General features: G+C 44.5%; 1 protein-coding gene and 1 long non-coding RNA gene across 3 annotated transcripts in view; one reads left to right on the top strand and one right to left on the bottom strand.

Annotated features, from left to right (window-relative positions):
- Positions 1 to 17,688, bottom strand: part of cos (kinesin-like protein costa) — a 144,715-nt gene that overhangs the window by 101,555 nt on the left and 25,472 nt on the right. For both annotated transcript variants that reach the window (XM_070079644.1, XM_070079643.1), the window contains exon 4: positions 11,780 to 11,902. In XM_070079644.1, coding sequence (XP_069935745.1) covers positions 11,780 to 11,902 — 123 coding nt within the window. The remainder of the gene's footprint in view (positions 1 to 11,779; positions 11,903 to 17,688) is intronic.
- LOC138851109 (uncharacterized) overlaps positions 1 to 17,688 on the top strand; it is a 77,999-nt gene that overhangs the window by 50,731 nt on the left and 9,580 nt on the right. Inside the window, exon 2 of the long non-coding RNA XR_011390992.1 lies at positions 13,226 to 13,320. This is a non-coding gene — a long non-coding RNA (uncharacterized lncRNA). The remainder of the gene's footprint in view (positions 1 to 13,225; positions 13,321 to 17,688) is intronic.

Raw genomic sequence — 17,688 nt, 5'->3', positions numbered from 1 at the left:
ATTAAAGTAAAGGTTGGATGCGAGAAGTGGGTCATAATAAGCGTGTATGCACCTGGAGAAGAGAGGAATGCAGAGGAGAGAGAGAGATTTTGGGAGATGTTAAGTGAATGTATAGGAGCCTTTGAACCAAGTGAGAGAGTAATTGTGGTAGGGGACTTGAATGCTAAAGTAGGAGAAACTTTTAGAGAGGGTGTGGTAGGTAAGTTTGGGGTGCCAGGTGTAAATGATAATGGGAGCCCTTTGATTGAACTTTGTATAGAAAGGGGTTTAGTTATAGGTAATACATATTTTAAGAAAAAGAGGATAAATAAGTATACACGATATGATGTAGGGCGAAATGACAGTAGTTTGTTGGATTATGTATTGGTAGATAAAAGACTGTTGAGTAGACTTCAGGATGTACATGTTTATAGAGGGGCCACAGATATATCAGATCACTTTCTAGTTGTAGCTACACTGAGAGTAAAAGGTAGATGGGATACAAGGAGAATAGAAGCATCAGGGAAGAGAGAGGTGAAGGTTTATAAACTAAAAGAGGAGGCAGTTAGGGTAAGATATAAACAGCTATTGGAGGATAGATGGGCTAATGAGAGCATAGGCAATGGGGTCGAAGAGGTATGGGGTAGGTTTAAAAATGTAGTGTTAGAGTGTTCAGCAGAAGTTTGTGGTTACAGGAAAGTGGGTGCAGGAGGGAAGAGGAGCGATTGGTGGAATGATGATGTAAAGAGAGTAGTAAGGGAGAAAAGTTAGCATATGAGAAGTTTTTACAAAGTAGAAGTGATGCAAGGAGGGAAGAGTATATGGAGAAAAAGAGAGAAGTTAAGAGAGTGGTGAAGCAATGTAAAAAGAGAGCAAATGAGAGAGTGGGTGAGATGTTATCAACAAATTTTGTTGAAAATAAGAAAAAGTTTTGGAGTGAGATTAACAAGTTAAGAAAGCCTAGAGAACAAATGGATTTGTCAGTTAAAAATAGGAGAGGAGAGTTATTAAATGGAGAGTTAGAGGTATTGGGAAGATGGAAGGAATATTTTGAGGAATTGTTAAATGTTGATGAAGATAGGGAAGCTGTGATTTCGTGTATAGGGCAAGGAGGAATAACATCTTGTAGGAGTGAGGAAGAGCCAGTTGTGAGTGTGGGGGAAGTTCGTGAGGCAGTAGGTAAAATGAAAGGGGGTAAGGCAGCCGGGATTGATGGGATAAAGATAGAAATGTTAAAAGCAGGTGGGGATATAGTTTTGGAGTGGTTGGTGCAATTATTTAATAAATGTATGGAAGAGGGTAAGGTACCTAGGGATTGGCAGAGAGCATGCATAGTTCCTTTGTATAAAGGCAAAGGGGATAAAAGAGAGTGCAAAAATTATAGGGGGATAAGTCTGTTGAGTGTACCTGGTAAAGTGTATGGTAGAGTTATAATTGAAAGAATTAAGAGTAAGACGGAGAATAGGATAGCAGATGAACAAGGAGGCTTTAGGAAAGGTAGGGGGTGTGTGGACCAGGTGTTTACAGTGAAACATATAAGTGAACAGTATTTAGATAAGGCTAAAGAGGTCTTTGTGGCATTTATGGATTTGGAAAAGGCGTATGACAGGGTGGATAGGGGGGCAATGTGGCAGATGTTGCAAGTGTATGGTGTAGGAGGTAGGTTACTGAAAGCAGTGAAGAGTTTTTACGAGGATAGTGAGGCTCAAGTTAGAGTATGTAGGAAAGAGGGAAATTTTTTCCCAGTAAAAGTAGGCCTTAGACAAGGATGTGTGATGTCACCGTGGTTGTTTAATATATTTATAGATGGGGTTGTAAGAGAAGTAAATGTGAGGGTCTTGGCAAGAGGCGTGGAGTTAAAAGATAAAGAATCACACACAAAGTGGGAGTTGTCACAGCTGCTCTTTGCTGATGACACTGTGCTCTTGGGAGATTCTGAAGAGAAGTTGCAGAGATTGGTGGATGAATTTGGTAGGGTGTGCAAAAGAAGAAAATTAAAGGTGAATACAGGAAAGAGTAAGGTTATGAGGATAACAAAAAGATTAGGTGATGAAAGATTGAATATCAGATTGGAGGGAGAGAGTATGGAGGAGGTGAACGTATTCAGATATTTGGGAGTGGACGTGTCAGCGGATGGGTCTATGAAAGATGAGGTGAATCATAGAATTGATGAGGGAAAAAGAGTGAGTGGTGCACTTAGGAGTCTGTGGAGACAAAGAACTTTGTCCTTGGAGGCAAAGAGGGGAATGTATGAGAGTATAGTTTTACCAACGCTCTTATATGGGTGTGAAGCATGGGTGATGAATGTTGCAGCGAGGAGAAGGCTGGAGGCAGTGGAGATGTCATGTCTGAGGGCAATGTGTGGTGTGAATATAATGCAGAGAATTCGTAGTTTGGAAGTTAGGAGGAGGTGCGGGATTACCAAAACTGTTGTCCAGAGGGCTGAGGAAGGGTTGTTGAGGTGGTTCGGACATGTAGAGAGAATGGAGCGAAACAGAATGACTTCAAGAGTGTATCAGTCTGTAGTGGAAGGAAGGCGGGGTAGGGGTCGGCCTAGGAAAGGTTGGAGGGAGGGGGTAAAGGAGGTTTTGTGTGCGAGGGGCTTGGACTTCCAGCAGGCATGCGTGAGCGTGTTTGATAGGAGTGAATGGAGACAAATGGTTTTTAATACTTGACGTGCTGTTGGAGTGTGAGCAAAGTAACATTTATGAAGGGATTCAGGGAAACCGGCAGGCCGGACTTGAGTCCTGGAGATGGGAAGTACAGTGCCTGCACTCTGAAGGAGGGGTGTTAATGTTGCAGTTTAAAAACTGTAGTGTAAAGCACCCTTCTGGCAAGACAGTGATGGAGTGAATGATGGTGAAAGTCTTTCTTTTTCGGGCCACCCTGCCTTGGTGGGAATCGGCCGGTGTGATAATAAAAAAAAAAAAAAATATATATATATATATATATATATATATATATATATATATATATATATATATATATAAACAGGAAAATAAGGGAAATAAATAAAATCTGAGAGAAAAGAAAGGTAAGCTCAATTCTCTCAAATCAGAATATTTATCAGCCTAAAATAACATACTGTGCTGCAATATATAAAATCATGTACCACTAAATGATAAAAATTGAAATGAGCTGCTACTAAGAATTTCAAAATTATTAGTAAATGTATACATATATGTACAAAAGGGTCTTTGGGAAAAAATCAATAATGCTTCTAATAATAAGATAAGATAAGATAAGATTTCGTTTGGATTTTTAACCCTGGAGGGTTAGCCACCCAGGATAACCCAAGAAAGTCAGTGCGTCATCGAGGACTGTCTAATTTATTTCCATTGGGGTCCTTAATCTTGTCCCCCAGGATGCGACCCACACCAGTCGACTAACATCCAGGTACCTATTTGCTGCTAGGTGAACAGGACAATAGGTGTAAGGAAACGTGTCGAAATGTTTCCACCCGCCGGGAATCGAACCCGGGCCCTCTGTGTGTGAAGCGGAAAGCATGATACATGTTTGTATAAAGGGGTATAACAATTGGGTGTACATGCCAAAAGCCCCTTTATGTGCAGAGCATTTCAGGCAAACTTAACATTAATAGTAGCTGTCTTCTTCTAAACACTACAGGACTTTTTTTAATATACTGACTGTCTCCCACCACGGTAGGGTGACCTAAAAAGGAAGAAACACTTTCATCATCACTCCCTCCATCACTCTCTTGCCAGAGGTGTGCCACTAGTACTATATATACAGGTGAACCCCAAACTTACGAGTAGCCAACTTTTGACTGCCTGACTTATGCTTCATCATCACCAAACACACACACAACCACAGCCACAACAACACAACACAACCACAACTACACACCACAACACACCACAACCACAACAACACACCACAACCACAACACACCACAACCACAACAACACACCACAACCACAACACACCACAACCACAACAACACACCACAACCACAACACACCACAACACACCACAACCACAACAACACACCACAACACACCACAACCACAACACACCACAACCACAACAACACACCACAACACACCACAACCACAACAACACACCACAACACACCACAACCACAACAACACACCACAACCACAACACACCACAACCACAACAACACACCACAACCACAACAACACACCACAACCACAACAACACACCACAACCACAACAACACACCACAACCACAACAACACACCACAACCACAACAACACACCACAACCACAACAACACACCACAACCACAACCACAACACACCACAACCACAACAACACACCACAACCACAACAACACACCACAACCACAACAACACACCACAACCACAACAACACACCACAACCACAACAACACACCACAACCACAACAACACACCACAACCACAACAACACACCACAACCACAACAACACACCACAACCACAACAACACACCACAACCACAACAACACACCACAACCACAACAACACACCACAACCACAACAACACACCACAACCACAACAACACACCACAACCACAACACACCACAACCACAACAACACACCACAACCACAACCACAACACACCACAACCACAACCACAACACACCACAACCACAACACACCACAACAACAACACACCACAACCACAACAACACACCACAACCACAACCACAACAACACACCACAACCACAACAACACACCACAACCACAACAACACACCACAACCACAACCACAACAACACACCACAACCACAACAACACACCACAACCACAACCACAACACACCACAACCACAACAACACACCACAACCACAACAACACACCACAACCACAACCACAACACACCACAACCACAACAACACACCACAACCACAACACACCACAACCACAACAACACACCACAACCACAACAACACACCACAACCACAACAACACACCACAACCACAACCACAACAACACACCACAACCACAACACACCACAACCACAACAACACACCACAACACATCACAACACACCACAACCACAACAACACACCACAACCACAACACACCACAACCACAACAACACACCACAACCACAACAACACACCACAACCACAACAACACACCACAACCACAACCACAACAACACACCACAACCACAACACACCACAACCACAACAACACACCACAACCACAACAACACACCACAACCACAACAACACACCACAACACACCACAACACACCACAACCACAACAACACACCACAACCACAACACACCACAACCACAACAACACACCACAACACATCACAACACACCACAACCACAACAACACATCACAACCACAACAACACATCACAACCACAACAACACACCACAACACATCACAACACACCACAACCACAACAACACACCACAACACATCACAACACACCACAACCACAACAACACATCACAACCACAACAACACACCACAACCACAACAACACACCACAACACATCACAACACACCACAACCACAACAACACATCACAACAACACAACACACCACAACCACAACAACACACCACAACACACCACAACCACAACAACACATCACAACACACCACAACCACAACAACACATCACAACAACACAACACACCACAACACACCACAACCACAACAACACATCACAACAACACAACACACCACAACCACAACAACACACCACAACACACCACAACCACAACAACACAACACACCACAACCACAACAACACAACACACCACAACCACAACAACACATCACAACAACACAACACACCACAACCACAACAACACATCACAACACACCACAACCACAACAACACAACACACCACAACCACAACAACACATCACAACACACCACAACCACAACAACAACAACACATCACAACACACCACAACCACAACACACCACAACCACAACAACACACCACAACCACAACAACACACCACAACCACAACAACACACCACAACCACAACAACACATCACAAAACACCACAACCACAACCACAACAACACATCACAACACACCACAACCACAACCACAACAACACATCACAACACACCACAACCACAACAACAACAACACATCACAAAACACCACAACCACAACCACAACCACAACAACACATCACAAAACACCACAACCACAACACACCACAACCACAACAACACACCACAACCACAACAACACATCACAAAACACCACAACCACAACAACACATCACAAAACACCACAACCACAACCACAACCACAACAACACACCACAACCACAACAACACATCACAAAACACCACAACCACAACAACACATCACAACCACAACACACCACAACCACAACAACACACCACAACCACAACAACACACCACAACCACAACCACAACCACAACAACACACCACAACCACAACAACACATCACAAAACACCACAACCACAACAACACACCACAACCACAACACACCACAACCACAACAACACACCACAACCACAACAACACACCACAACCACAACAACACATCACAAAACACCACAACCACAACACACCACAACCACAACAACACACCACAACCACAACAACACACCACAACCACAACAACACATCACAACACACCACAACCACAACCACAACAACACACCACAACAACACACCACAACCACAACAACACATCACAACACACCACAACCACAACCACAACAACACACCACAACAACACACCACAACCACAACAACACACCACAACCACAGCAACACATCACAACACACCACAACCACAACAACACACCACAACCACAACAACACACCACAACAACACATCACACCACAACCACAACCACAACAACACACCACAACCACAACACACCACAACAACACAACACACCACAACCACAACCACAACCACAACCACAACAACACACCACAACAACACACCACAACCACAACAACACATCACAACACACCACAACCACAACCACAACAACACATCACAACACACCACAACCACAACCACAACAACACACCACAACCACAACAACACATCACAAAACACCACTCGCTTAACCTCCCTTTTCCTCTCCATATACTCCTCCCTCCTTGCATCACTTCTACTTAAAACCTCTTATTTTGCTAACTAGAACCTAACCTGCTGTATAAGCAGGGCCCTCCTGAACATCAGTAGTCTGGAACCTAACCTGCTGTATAAGCAGGGCCCTGCTGAACATCAGTAGTCTGGAACCTAACCTGCTATATAAGCAGGGCCCTGCTGAACATCAGTAGTCTGGAACCTAACCTGCTGTATAAGCAGGGCCCTCCTGAACATCAGTAGTCTGGAACCTAACCTGCTGTATAAGCAGGGCCCTGCTGAACATCAGTAGTCTGGAACCTAACCTGCTATATAAGCAGGGCCCTGCTGAACATCAGTAGTCTGGAACCTAACCTGCTGTATAAGCAGGGCCCTCCTGAACATCAGTAGCTTGGAACCTAACCTGCTATATAAGCAGGGCCCTCCTGAACATCAGTAGCCTGGAACCTAACCTGCTGTATAAGCAGGACCATCCTGTACAGCAGTACCCTGGAACCTAACCTGCTGTATAAGCAGGGCCCTCCTGAACATCAGTAGCCTGGAACCTAACCTGCAATATAAGCAGGGCCCTCCTGAACATCAGTAGTCTGGAACCTAACCTGCTGTATAAGCAGGGCCCTCCTGAACATCAGTAGCCTGGAACCTAACCTGCTGTATAAGCAGGGCCCTCCTGAACATCAGTAGCCTGGAACCTAACCTGCTATATAAGCAGGGCCCTCCTGAACATCAGTAGCCTGGAACCTAACCTGCTGTATAAGCAGGGCCCTCCTGAACATCAGTAGCCTGGAACCTAACCTGCTATATAAGCAGGGCCCTCCTGAACATCAGTAGCCTGGAACCTAACCTGCTGTATAAGCAGGGCCCTCCTGAACATCAGTAGCCTGGAACCTAACCTGCTGTATAAGCAGGGCCCTCCTGAACATCAGTAGCCTGGAACCTAACCTGCTGTATAAGCAGGACCCTCCTGTACAGCAGTACCCTGGAACCTAACCTGCTGTATAAGCAGGGCCCTCTCAACATCAGTAGCCTGGAACCTAACCTGCTGTATAAGCAGGACCCTCCTGTACAGCAGTACCCTGGAACCTAACCTGCTGTATAAGCAGGGCCCTCTCAACATCAGTAGCCTGGAACCTAACCTGCTGTATAAGCAGGACCCTCCTGTACAGCAGTAGCCTGGAACCTAACCTGCTGTATAAGCAGGGCCCTCCTGAACATCAGTAGCCTGGAACCTAACCTGCTGTATAAGCAGGACCCTCCTGTACAGCAGTACCCTGGAACCTAACCTGCTGTATAAGCAGGGCCCTCTCAACATCAGTAGCCTGGAACCTAACCTGCTGTATAAGCAGGACCCTCCTGTACAGCAGTAGCCTGGAACCTAACCTGCTGTATAAGCAGGGCCCTCCTGAACATCAGTAGCCTGGAACCTAACCTGCTGTATAAGCAGGACCCTCCTGTACAGCAGTAGCCTGGAACCTAACCTGCAGTATAAGCAGGGCCCTCCTGAACATCAGTAGCCTGGAACCTAACCTGCTGTATAAGCAGGACCCTCCTGTACAGCAGTAGCCTGGAACTTAACCTGCTGTATAAGCAGGGCCCTCCTGAACATTAGTAGCCTGGAACCTAACCTGCTGTATAAGCAGGACCCTCCTGTACAGCAGTAGCCTGGAACATAACCTGCTGTATAAGCAGGACCCTCCTGTACAGCAGTAGCCTGGAACCTAACCTGCTGTATAAGCAGGACCCTCCTGTACAGCAGTAGCCTGGAACCTAACCTGCTGTATAAGCAGGACCCTCCTGTACAGCAGTAGCCTGGAACCTAACCTGCTGTATAAGCAGGACCCTCCTGTACAGCAGAAGCCTGGAACCTAACCTGCTGTATAAGCAGGACCCTCCTGTACAGCAGTAGGCTGGAACCTAACCTGCTGTATAAGCAGGACCCTCCTGAACATCAGTAGCCTGGAACCTAACCTGCTATATAAGCAGGACCCTCCTGTACAGCAGTAGCCTGGAACCTAACCTGCTGTATAAGCAGGACCCTCCTGTACAGCAGTAGCCTGGAACCTAACCTGCTGTATAAGCAGGACCCTCCTGTACAGCAGAAGCCTGGAACCTAACCTGCTGTATAAGCAGGACCCTCCTGTACAGCAGTAGCCTGGAACCTAACCTGCTGTATAAGCAGGACCCTCCTGTACAGCAGAAGCCTGGAACCTAACCTGCTGTATAAGCAGGACCCTCCTGTACAGCAGTAGCCTGGAACCTAACCTGCTGTATAAGCAGGACCCTCCTGAACATCAGTAGCCTGGAACCTAACCTGCTATATAAGCAGGACCCTCCTGTACAGCAGTAGCCTGGAACCTAACCTGCTGTATAAGCACGACCCTCCTGTACAGCAGTAGCCTGGAACCTAACCTGCTGTATAAGCAGGACCCTCCTGTACAGCAGAAGCCTGGAACCTAACCTGCTGTATAAGCAGGACCCTCCTGTACAGCAGTAGCCTGGAACCTAACCTGCTGTATAAGCAGGACCCTCCTGTACAGCAGAAGCCTGGAACCTAACCTGCTGTATAAGCAGGACCCTCCTGTACAGCAGTAGCCTGGAACCTAACCTGCTGTATAAGCAGGACCCTCCTGTACAGCAGTAGCCTGGAACCTAACCTGCTGTATAAGCAGGACCCTCCTGTACAACAGAAGCCTGGAACCTAACCTGCTGTATAAGCAGGACCCTCCTGTACAGCAGTTGCCTGGAACCTAACCTGCTATATAAGCAGGGCCCTCCTGAACATCAGTAGCCTGGAACCTAACCTGCTGTATAAGCAGGACCCTCCTGTACAGCAGAAGCCTGGAACCTAACCTGCTGTATAAGCAGGACCCTCCTGTACAGCAGTAGCCTGGAACCTAACCTGCTGTATAAGCAGGACCCTCCTGTACAGGAGTAGCCTGGAACCTAACCTGCTATATAAGCAGGACCCTCCTGTACAGCAGTAGCCTGGAACCTAACCTGCTATATAAGCAGGACCCTCCTGTACAGCAGTAGCCTGGAACCTAACCTGCTATATAAGCAGGACCCTCCTGTACAGCAGTAGCCTGGAACCTAACCTGCTATATAAGCAGGACCCTCCTGTACAGCAGTAGCCTGGAACCTAACCTGCTATATAAGCAGGACCCTCCTGTACAGCAGTAGCCTGGAACCTAACCTGCTGTATAAGCAGGACCCTCCTGTACAGCAGTAGCCTGGAACCTAACCTGCTGTATAAGCAGGACCCTCCTGTACAGCAGAAGCCTGGAACCTAACCTGCTGTATAAGCAGGACCCTCCTGTACAGCAGTAGCCTGGAACCTAACCTGCTATATAAACAGGACCCTCCTGTACAGCAGTAGCCTGGAACCTAACCTGCTATATAAGCAGGACCCTCCTGTACAGCAGTAGCCTGGAACCTAACCTGCTATATAAGCAGGACCCTCCTGTACAGCAGTAGCCTGGAACCTAACCTGCTGTATAAGCAGGACCCTCCTGTACAGCAGTAGCCTGGAACCTAACCTGCTGTATAAGCAGGACCCTCCTGTACAGCAGAAGCCTGGAACCTAACCTGCTGTATAAGCAGGACCCTCCTGTACAGCAGTAGCCTGGAACCTAACCTGCTATATAAACAGGACCCTCCTGTACAGCAGTAGCCTGGAACCTAACCTGCTATATAAGCAGGACCCTCCTGTACAGCAGTAGCCTGGAACCTAACCTGCTATATAAGCAGGACCCTCCTGTACAGCAGTAGCCTGGAACCTAACCTGCTATATAAGCAGGACCCTCCTGTACTGTCAATTTTAATTCCTCATTCTTTATGCACTAAACTAAGTGAAACAAAGACTAAAAATCATGCCTAACATATGACAAGGAAGGACTGGAGGTCTGCCCATTAAGCTGAGACAAAAAGAAAATTGTAATTTTGATCATCTGCTATTGCACTTCAAATACATAGTAAAAAATTAAATTTTATTAAAATTATATCAGAGTCCTAACAAAACAAGTTCTGTTCTTGAATGGTATTGGATCGCCCACCAAAGCCAATAATAATAATTATTATTATTATTATTATTATATTTATGGGGGTCCACAAAACCCACAGGGGTCATAAAATGCTTCAGAAATGGAAGGCATTTAGACTTCATTTAAGGAATTGGAGCATTGGTCCAATTCCTTAGATCAAGAGCCCCTTACCAACATCAAGGAACCTTATTTGAAGGGTATTACATTATTAAATTTAGGGGGAAGCACCAAACCTGTATGAGTCATACGATCCCTTGAGGTACGAGAAGCAATCAGGCTCAATCCAGGGAAGGGGACGACACGACCAATTCCTTAATAATAACAACAATAATAATAATTTGTGGAATACGGCCAGTTTGCTAAAATAATAATAAAAATCAGTGGTATATGCCCTGTTTGTTAAAATAATAATAATAATACTTTATTTCAGCATGATATAATGCTTGTACAGAGATGGGTGACAATGGGTTACGCAGAGCATTTTGGCAAAACTTAAGTCTAACTTCAAACTAAAATGGCAATAACTAATTAATTTTTAATATATGTAAAAGGAAATTAGAGGTTCATAAGCAATAAAGGCTCCAGCCTCAAGTGATAAATAATAAAGGTTTGTTGGTACTGCTACACACAGCTCACACCAGGACTAAAACAACGTCACTCACCATGTTATCTTCAAGGACATTCAACTGCATATAAGTATTCGAGGTTGAGAGTAAGTCATACACTGCATCTCTCTGTACCACCAGATAACTCACATGTACCCGATACTCTCGTCCGGGACACTCCTGAGGGAAAAACACAATGTACCTTAAATAATATAGCACCTTATTTTCTAGAATACAGTAAGTCCTCAACATAAAAACACATTGAGAACCCTCTGTATTGTGTACATCATTAGCCCTTAAACTGTCCAAATGTAGATCTATGTTCACTCACGTAGCGCTCCGAGCATAGATCTACGTTTGGACAGTTTAAGGGTTAATATATCATTATTGTGTATAATATCATTATTATATCACTATTATATACAATTCAGGAGGCCACTAATGTGTTCCTAAGTTGAGAACTTCCTGTATAAGGCGCACTTTTTTCCCACAAAAAGTCTTGAAGAATCAGCCTGCGTCTTATATGCTCAAGGTGAGGGTCAAGAGTAGGCCATATCCCCGGCCGGGATTGAACCCGCGGTCATAGAGTCTCAAAACTCCAGCCCGTCGCGTTAGCCACTAGACCAGCTAGCCACAATAAGAGGTGCCTGTGCTAACTTTCCTATGGTGTAGAAATATACCTAGTTGGATGAATCTTATTGTGGCTAGCTGGTCTAGTGGCTAACGCAACGGGCTGGAGTTTTGAGACTCTATGACCGCGGGTTCAATCCCGGCCGGGGGTATGGTTTATTTGCAATCGTGTCATTACGATTTCTTGAGTCAACAGTAGGCTTTGTGTTACGCTTTAGCAGTTGTATACTGACGTTAGGTTACGACTGCTTGGAAACATCGTCTTATATGTCTTAACCATTAAACTGTCCAAACATAGATCTACGTTCACATGTGTAGTGCTCCAAAAGTAGATCTGTTTTTTTACATATTTTCAAATATGAAAAAAAAACGTAGATCAAAGTTTTTTTTACACGCTTTCAAATGTGAAAAAAAAATCTACGTTTTTTTACGTACTTTCAAATGTTGAAAAAAACGTAGATCTACATTTGGACAGTTTAAAGGTTAAATGCTAGTGCATCTTAAATTCCTCAAAATACAGTAATGAAGCGGCATTTGTCTTATTTTTTAAGTAAAAACTAGAAGTACACAATACACATTCATGAAGAACAAAAAGTCACAATACCATGACTGGAACAATACACAAACAACCCGCACACCAGAGAAACTTATGACAACGTTTCGGTCCTACTTGAACCATTAATTAAGCACACAATGTGTCTAGTCAACGGTTCAAGTTGAACCGAAACAATGTCGTAAGTTGTTTTCTCCTATATGTGAGTTATTTGTACATATATAATACACATATATGTAACACAGCCATTTCTACCAAGGCAGGGCATTCATAAGAAAAAAAAACATTCACCATTATATACTACACAGCTAACTTTCCAGAATTAAAGGCCAATGTGACCCAGGGATCCACCAAACTGTAATATCTTAGGATCAAGATTCTCACCTGAAAAGGACAGACTGCAATAAGACTTCAGGTGAGGAAAACAGAAATACAGCTTCCCCTTTTTGGTGTGCCATGTTTTCATTTACTTTTAACCGAGCCATTATTCATTATGCTCGGTGCTTTTATCATCTTTCCATCGTTTTCGTACAACAGTTGCATAAGGAAAGGTCAACCAACATCATAATTTAACCCGTAAACGGTCCAAGCAGATCTACGTTCACATGTGTACTGCTACAAAAGTAGATCAAAGTTTTTTTACACATTTTCAAATGTAAAAAAACAAAAAGAAAATCTACTTTTTTTACATACTTTCAAACGTTGAAAAAACGTATATATACGTTTGGACCATTTACGGGTTAAGGTAAGTACTATTGTATGTACTGTGTATTTCTTAATGTTTTATGTGTTCTTTTATACCTAGCTGTATTGAACACTTATCATATGATAGTGTAAACATTATCAGGTGTTTAAGATGCATTCGATAATGCAAAAATGCTCTTTTCCATCCACTGGTGATTTTTGCTCAATGCAAGGAGCCAGGAATCTTACAGCTGTACAAACAGTGTCCTCCTGTAGCTGAGAATTTCAAAAAAATAAACAGGAGAATGTGGAAGGAGGTATACAATGAGCACTGTCTCCCTAAACACCTCACTATTTACCATGTTAATTTCTTGTGTTTGCACCGAGACAGGGTGACCCGAAAAAAAGAAACATGGCATGTACAATACTGTATTTCCGACTCGTGAAATCGCACTAATACGAGTGTAAATAAACTACTGGTTCAAACTCCACCTGTTCCATGGTTAGTATTGTATTTCATAAAGCACTAAACCCATTTGTGTCATTCAGCACAAGAACAATAGAGGCTCTATCCTCTGCTATTCATAGTCCAGTCCCTGACCTGGCAGGCTGTTGCTGGTGGGTGCCGGCATCGCTATTGCCTCATACACACAGGGGGGAAACATTGGGCATTTCCTTACACTTGCTGTCACTGTTCACCTAGCAGTAAGTAGGTACCTGTGCATTAGTCACCTTACATCTGCTGTCCCTGTTCACCTAGCAATAAGTAGGTACCTGGATGTTAAGTCATCTTACACCTGCTGTCAGTGTTCACCTAGCAGTAAGTAGGTACCTGTGCATTAGTCACCTTACATCTGCTGCAGGCACCTGGGTGTTAGTCGACTAGTTAGAATCTCATCCTGCGGAACAAGATTGAATAACCATAATGGAAATAAGACTGACAGCTCTCAATGACACACTGACCTTGTTGGGTTATCCTGGGTGGCTAACCCTCCCTGGGTTATCCTGGGTGGCTAACCCTTCCCTGGGCTATCCTGGGTGGCTAACCCTCCCTGGGTTATCCTGGGTGGCTGTAACCCTCCCATGGGTTATCCTGGGTGGCTAACCCTCCCCTGGGTTATCCTGGGTGGCTGTAACCCTCCCCTGGTTATCCTGGGTGGCTGTAACCCTCCCCTGGGTTAACTTGGGTGGCTAACCCTTCCCATGGTTATCCTGGGTAGCTGTAACCCTTCCCTGGGTTATCCTGGGTTGCTAACCCTTCCTTGGGTTATCCTGGGTGGCTGACCCTCCCCTGGGTTGCTGTAACCCTCCCCTGGGTTATCCTGGGTGGCTGTAACCCTCCCCTGGGTTATCCTGGGTGACTCTATCCCTCCCCAGGGTTATCCTGGGTGGCTCTAACCCTCCCCTGGGTGGCTCTAACCCTCCCTGGGTTATCCTTGGTGGCTCTAACCCTCCCTTGGGTTATCCTGGGTGGCTCTAACCCTCCCCTGGGTTATCCTGGGTGGCTCTAACCTTCCCCTGGGTTATCCTGGGTGGCTGTAACTTTTCCCTGGGTTATCCTGGGTGGCTCTAACCCTCCCTTAGGTTATCTTGGGTGGCTCTAAGCCTCCCCTGGGTTATCTTGGGTGGCTAACCCTCCCCTGGGCTATCCTGGGTGGCTGTAACCTTTCCCTGGGCTATCTTTGGTGGCTCTAGCCCTCCCCTGAGTTATCCTGGGTGGCTAACCCTCCCTGGGGTTATCCTGAGTGGCTCTAACCCTCCCCTGGGTTATTCTGGATGGCTGTAACCCTCCCCTGGGTTATCCTGCGTGGCTCTAACCCTTCCCTGGGTTATCCTGGGTGGCTGTAACCCTCCCCTGGGTTATCCTGGGTGGCTGTAACCCTCCCCTGGGTTATTCTGGGTGGCTGTAACCCTCCCCTGGGTTATCCTGGTTGGCTGTAATCCTCCCCTGGGTTATTCTGGGTGGCTGCAACCCTCACCTGGGTTATCCTGGGTGGCTGTAACCCCCCCATGGGTTATCCTGGGTGGCTCTAACCCTTCCCTGGGTTATCCTGGGTGGCTAACCCTTTGGATTAAAAATCCAAACAAATCTTATCTTTTCCAATATCCTGGTCTCAAACCAAGCCTCCTATTTTGACAAAGAAATACTATAGGAATAAGAACAATTAAAAAGTACATAAGAGTGTGTGTATCCTGAAGGTGAGATCCTCTTATCCCTTAAACTGTGCAAAAGTAGATCTACGTTTTATTTTACATCCTTTCAAATGTAAAATAAAATGTAGATCTATGTTCGGAGCGCTATGTGAGTAAACGTAGATCTATGTTCGGAGTGCTATGTGAGTAAATGTAGAGCTATGTTCGGAGCGCTATGTGAGTAAACGTAGATCTATGTTCGGAGCGCTATGTGAGTAAATTTAGATCTATGTTCGGAGCGTTATGTGAGTAAATGTAGATCTATGTTCGGAGCGTTATGTGAGTAAATGTAGATCTATGTTCGGAGCGTTATGTGAGTAAATGTAGATCTATGTTCGGAGCGCTATGTGAGTAAATGTAGATCTATGTTCGGAGCGCTATGTGAGTAAATGTAGATCTATGTTCGGAGCGCTATGTGAGTAAATGTAGATCTATGTTCGGAGCGCTATGTGAGTAAACGTAGATCTATGTTCGGAGCGCTATGTGAGTAAACGTAGATCTATGTTCGGAGCGCTATGTGAGTAAATGTAGATCTATGTTCGGAGCGTTATGTGAGTAAATGTAGATCTATGTTCGGAGCGTTATGTGAGTAAATGTAGATCTATGTTCGGAGCGCTATGTGAGTAAATGTAGATCTATGTTCGGAGCGTTATGTGAGTAAATGTAGATCTATGTTCGGAGCGTTATGTGAGTAAATGTAGATCTATGTTCGGAGCGTTATGTGAGTAAATGTAGATCTATGTTCGGAGCGCTATGTGAGTAAATGTAGATCTATGTTCGGAGCGCTATGTGAGTAAATGTAGATCTATGTTCGGAGCGCTATGTGAGTAAATGTAGATCTATGTTCGGAGCGCTATGTGAGTAAATGTAGATCTATGTTCGGAGCGCTATGTGAGTAAATGTAGATCTATGTTCGGAGCGCTATATGAGTAAACGTAGATCTATGTTCGGAGCGCTATGTGAGTAAATGTAGATCTATGTTCGGAGCGCTATGTGAGTAAATGTAGATCTATGTTCGGAGCGCTATGTGAGTAAACGTAGATCTATGTTCGAAGCGCTATGTGAGTAAACATAGATCTATGTTCGAAGCGCTATGTGAGTAAATGTAGATCTATGTTCGGAGTGCTATGTGAGTAAATGTAGATCTATGTTCGGAGTGCTATGTGAGTAAATGTAGATCTACATTTGGACAGCTGAAGGGTTAAGATTTACCTGTCATCTTCTCTACTTCTTTCTTTCAACACACCGGCAGTATCCCACCGAGGCGGGGTGGCCCTAAAGGAAAAACAAAAGTTTATCCTTTTACATTTAGTAATATATACAGGAGAAGGGGTTACTAGCCTCTTGCTTCCGGCATTTTAGTCGCCTCTTACAACAGGCATGGCTTACGGAGGAAGAATTCTGTTCCACTTCCCCATGGAGAACCTGTCATCTTATGTGTCAATATTATAGAGAATAAGATCAGTAATCCAGCCAGACTACAAAAAATTTAATTTCTACATTAATAAAAATAAAGTAGGTAGTAGGTTGGTAGACAGCAACCACCCAGGGAAGTACTACCGTCCTGCCAGATGACTGTGAAACAAAAACCTGTAACTGTTTTGCATGATGGTAGGATTGCTGGTTTCTTTTTCTGTCTCATAAACACGCTAGATAACAGGGATATCTTGCTACTCCTACTTACACTTTGGTCACACTTCACAGACACGCACATGCATATATATATATACATACATCTAGGTTTTTCTCCTTTTTCTAAATAGCTCTTGTTCTTTTTTATTTCTTCTATTGTCCATGGGGAAGTGGAAAAGAATCTTTCCTCCGTAAGCCATGCGTGTCGTATGAGGCGACTAAAATGCCGGGAGCAATGGGCTAGTAACCCCTTCTCCTGTATACAATTACTAAA

Source organism: Cherax quadricarinatus, chromosome 100, assembly GCF_038502225.1.
Source record: "Cherax quadricarinatus isolate ZL_2023a chromosome 100, ASM3850222v1, whole genome shotgun sequence".
In the NCBI taxonomy this organism is placed as follows: Eukaryota; Metazoa; Arthropoda; class Malacostraca; order Decapoda; family Parastacidae; genus Cherax; species Cherax quadricarinatus.
The sequence above is the reverse complement of the archived record's forward strand: the minus strand, read 5'-3'. Positions and strand labels throughout refer to the sequence as shown.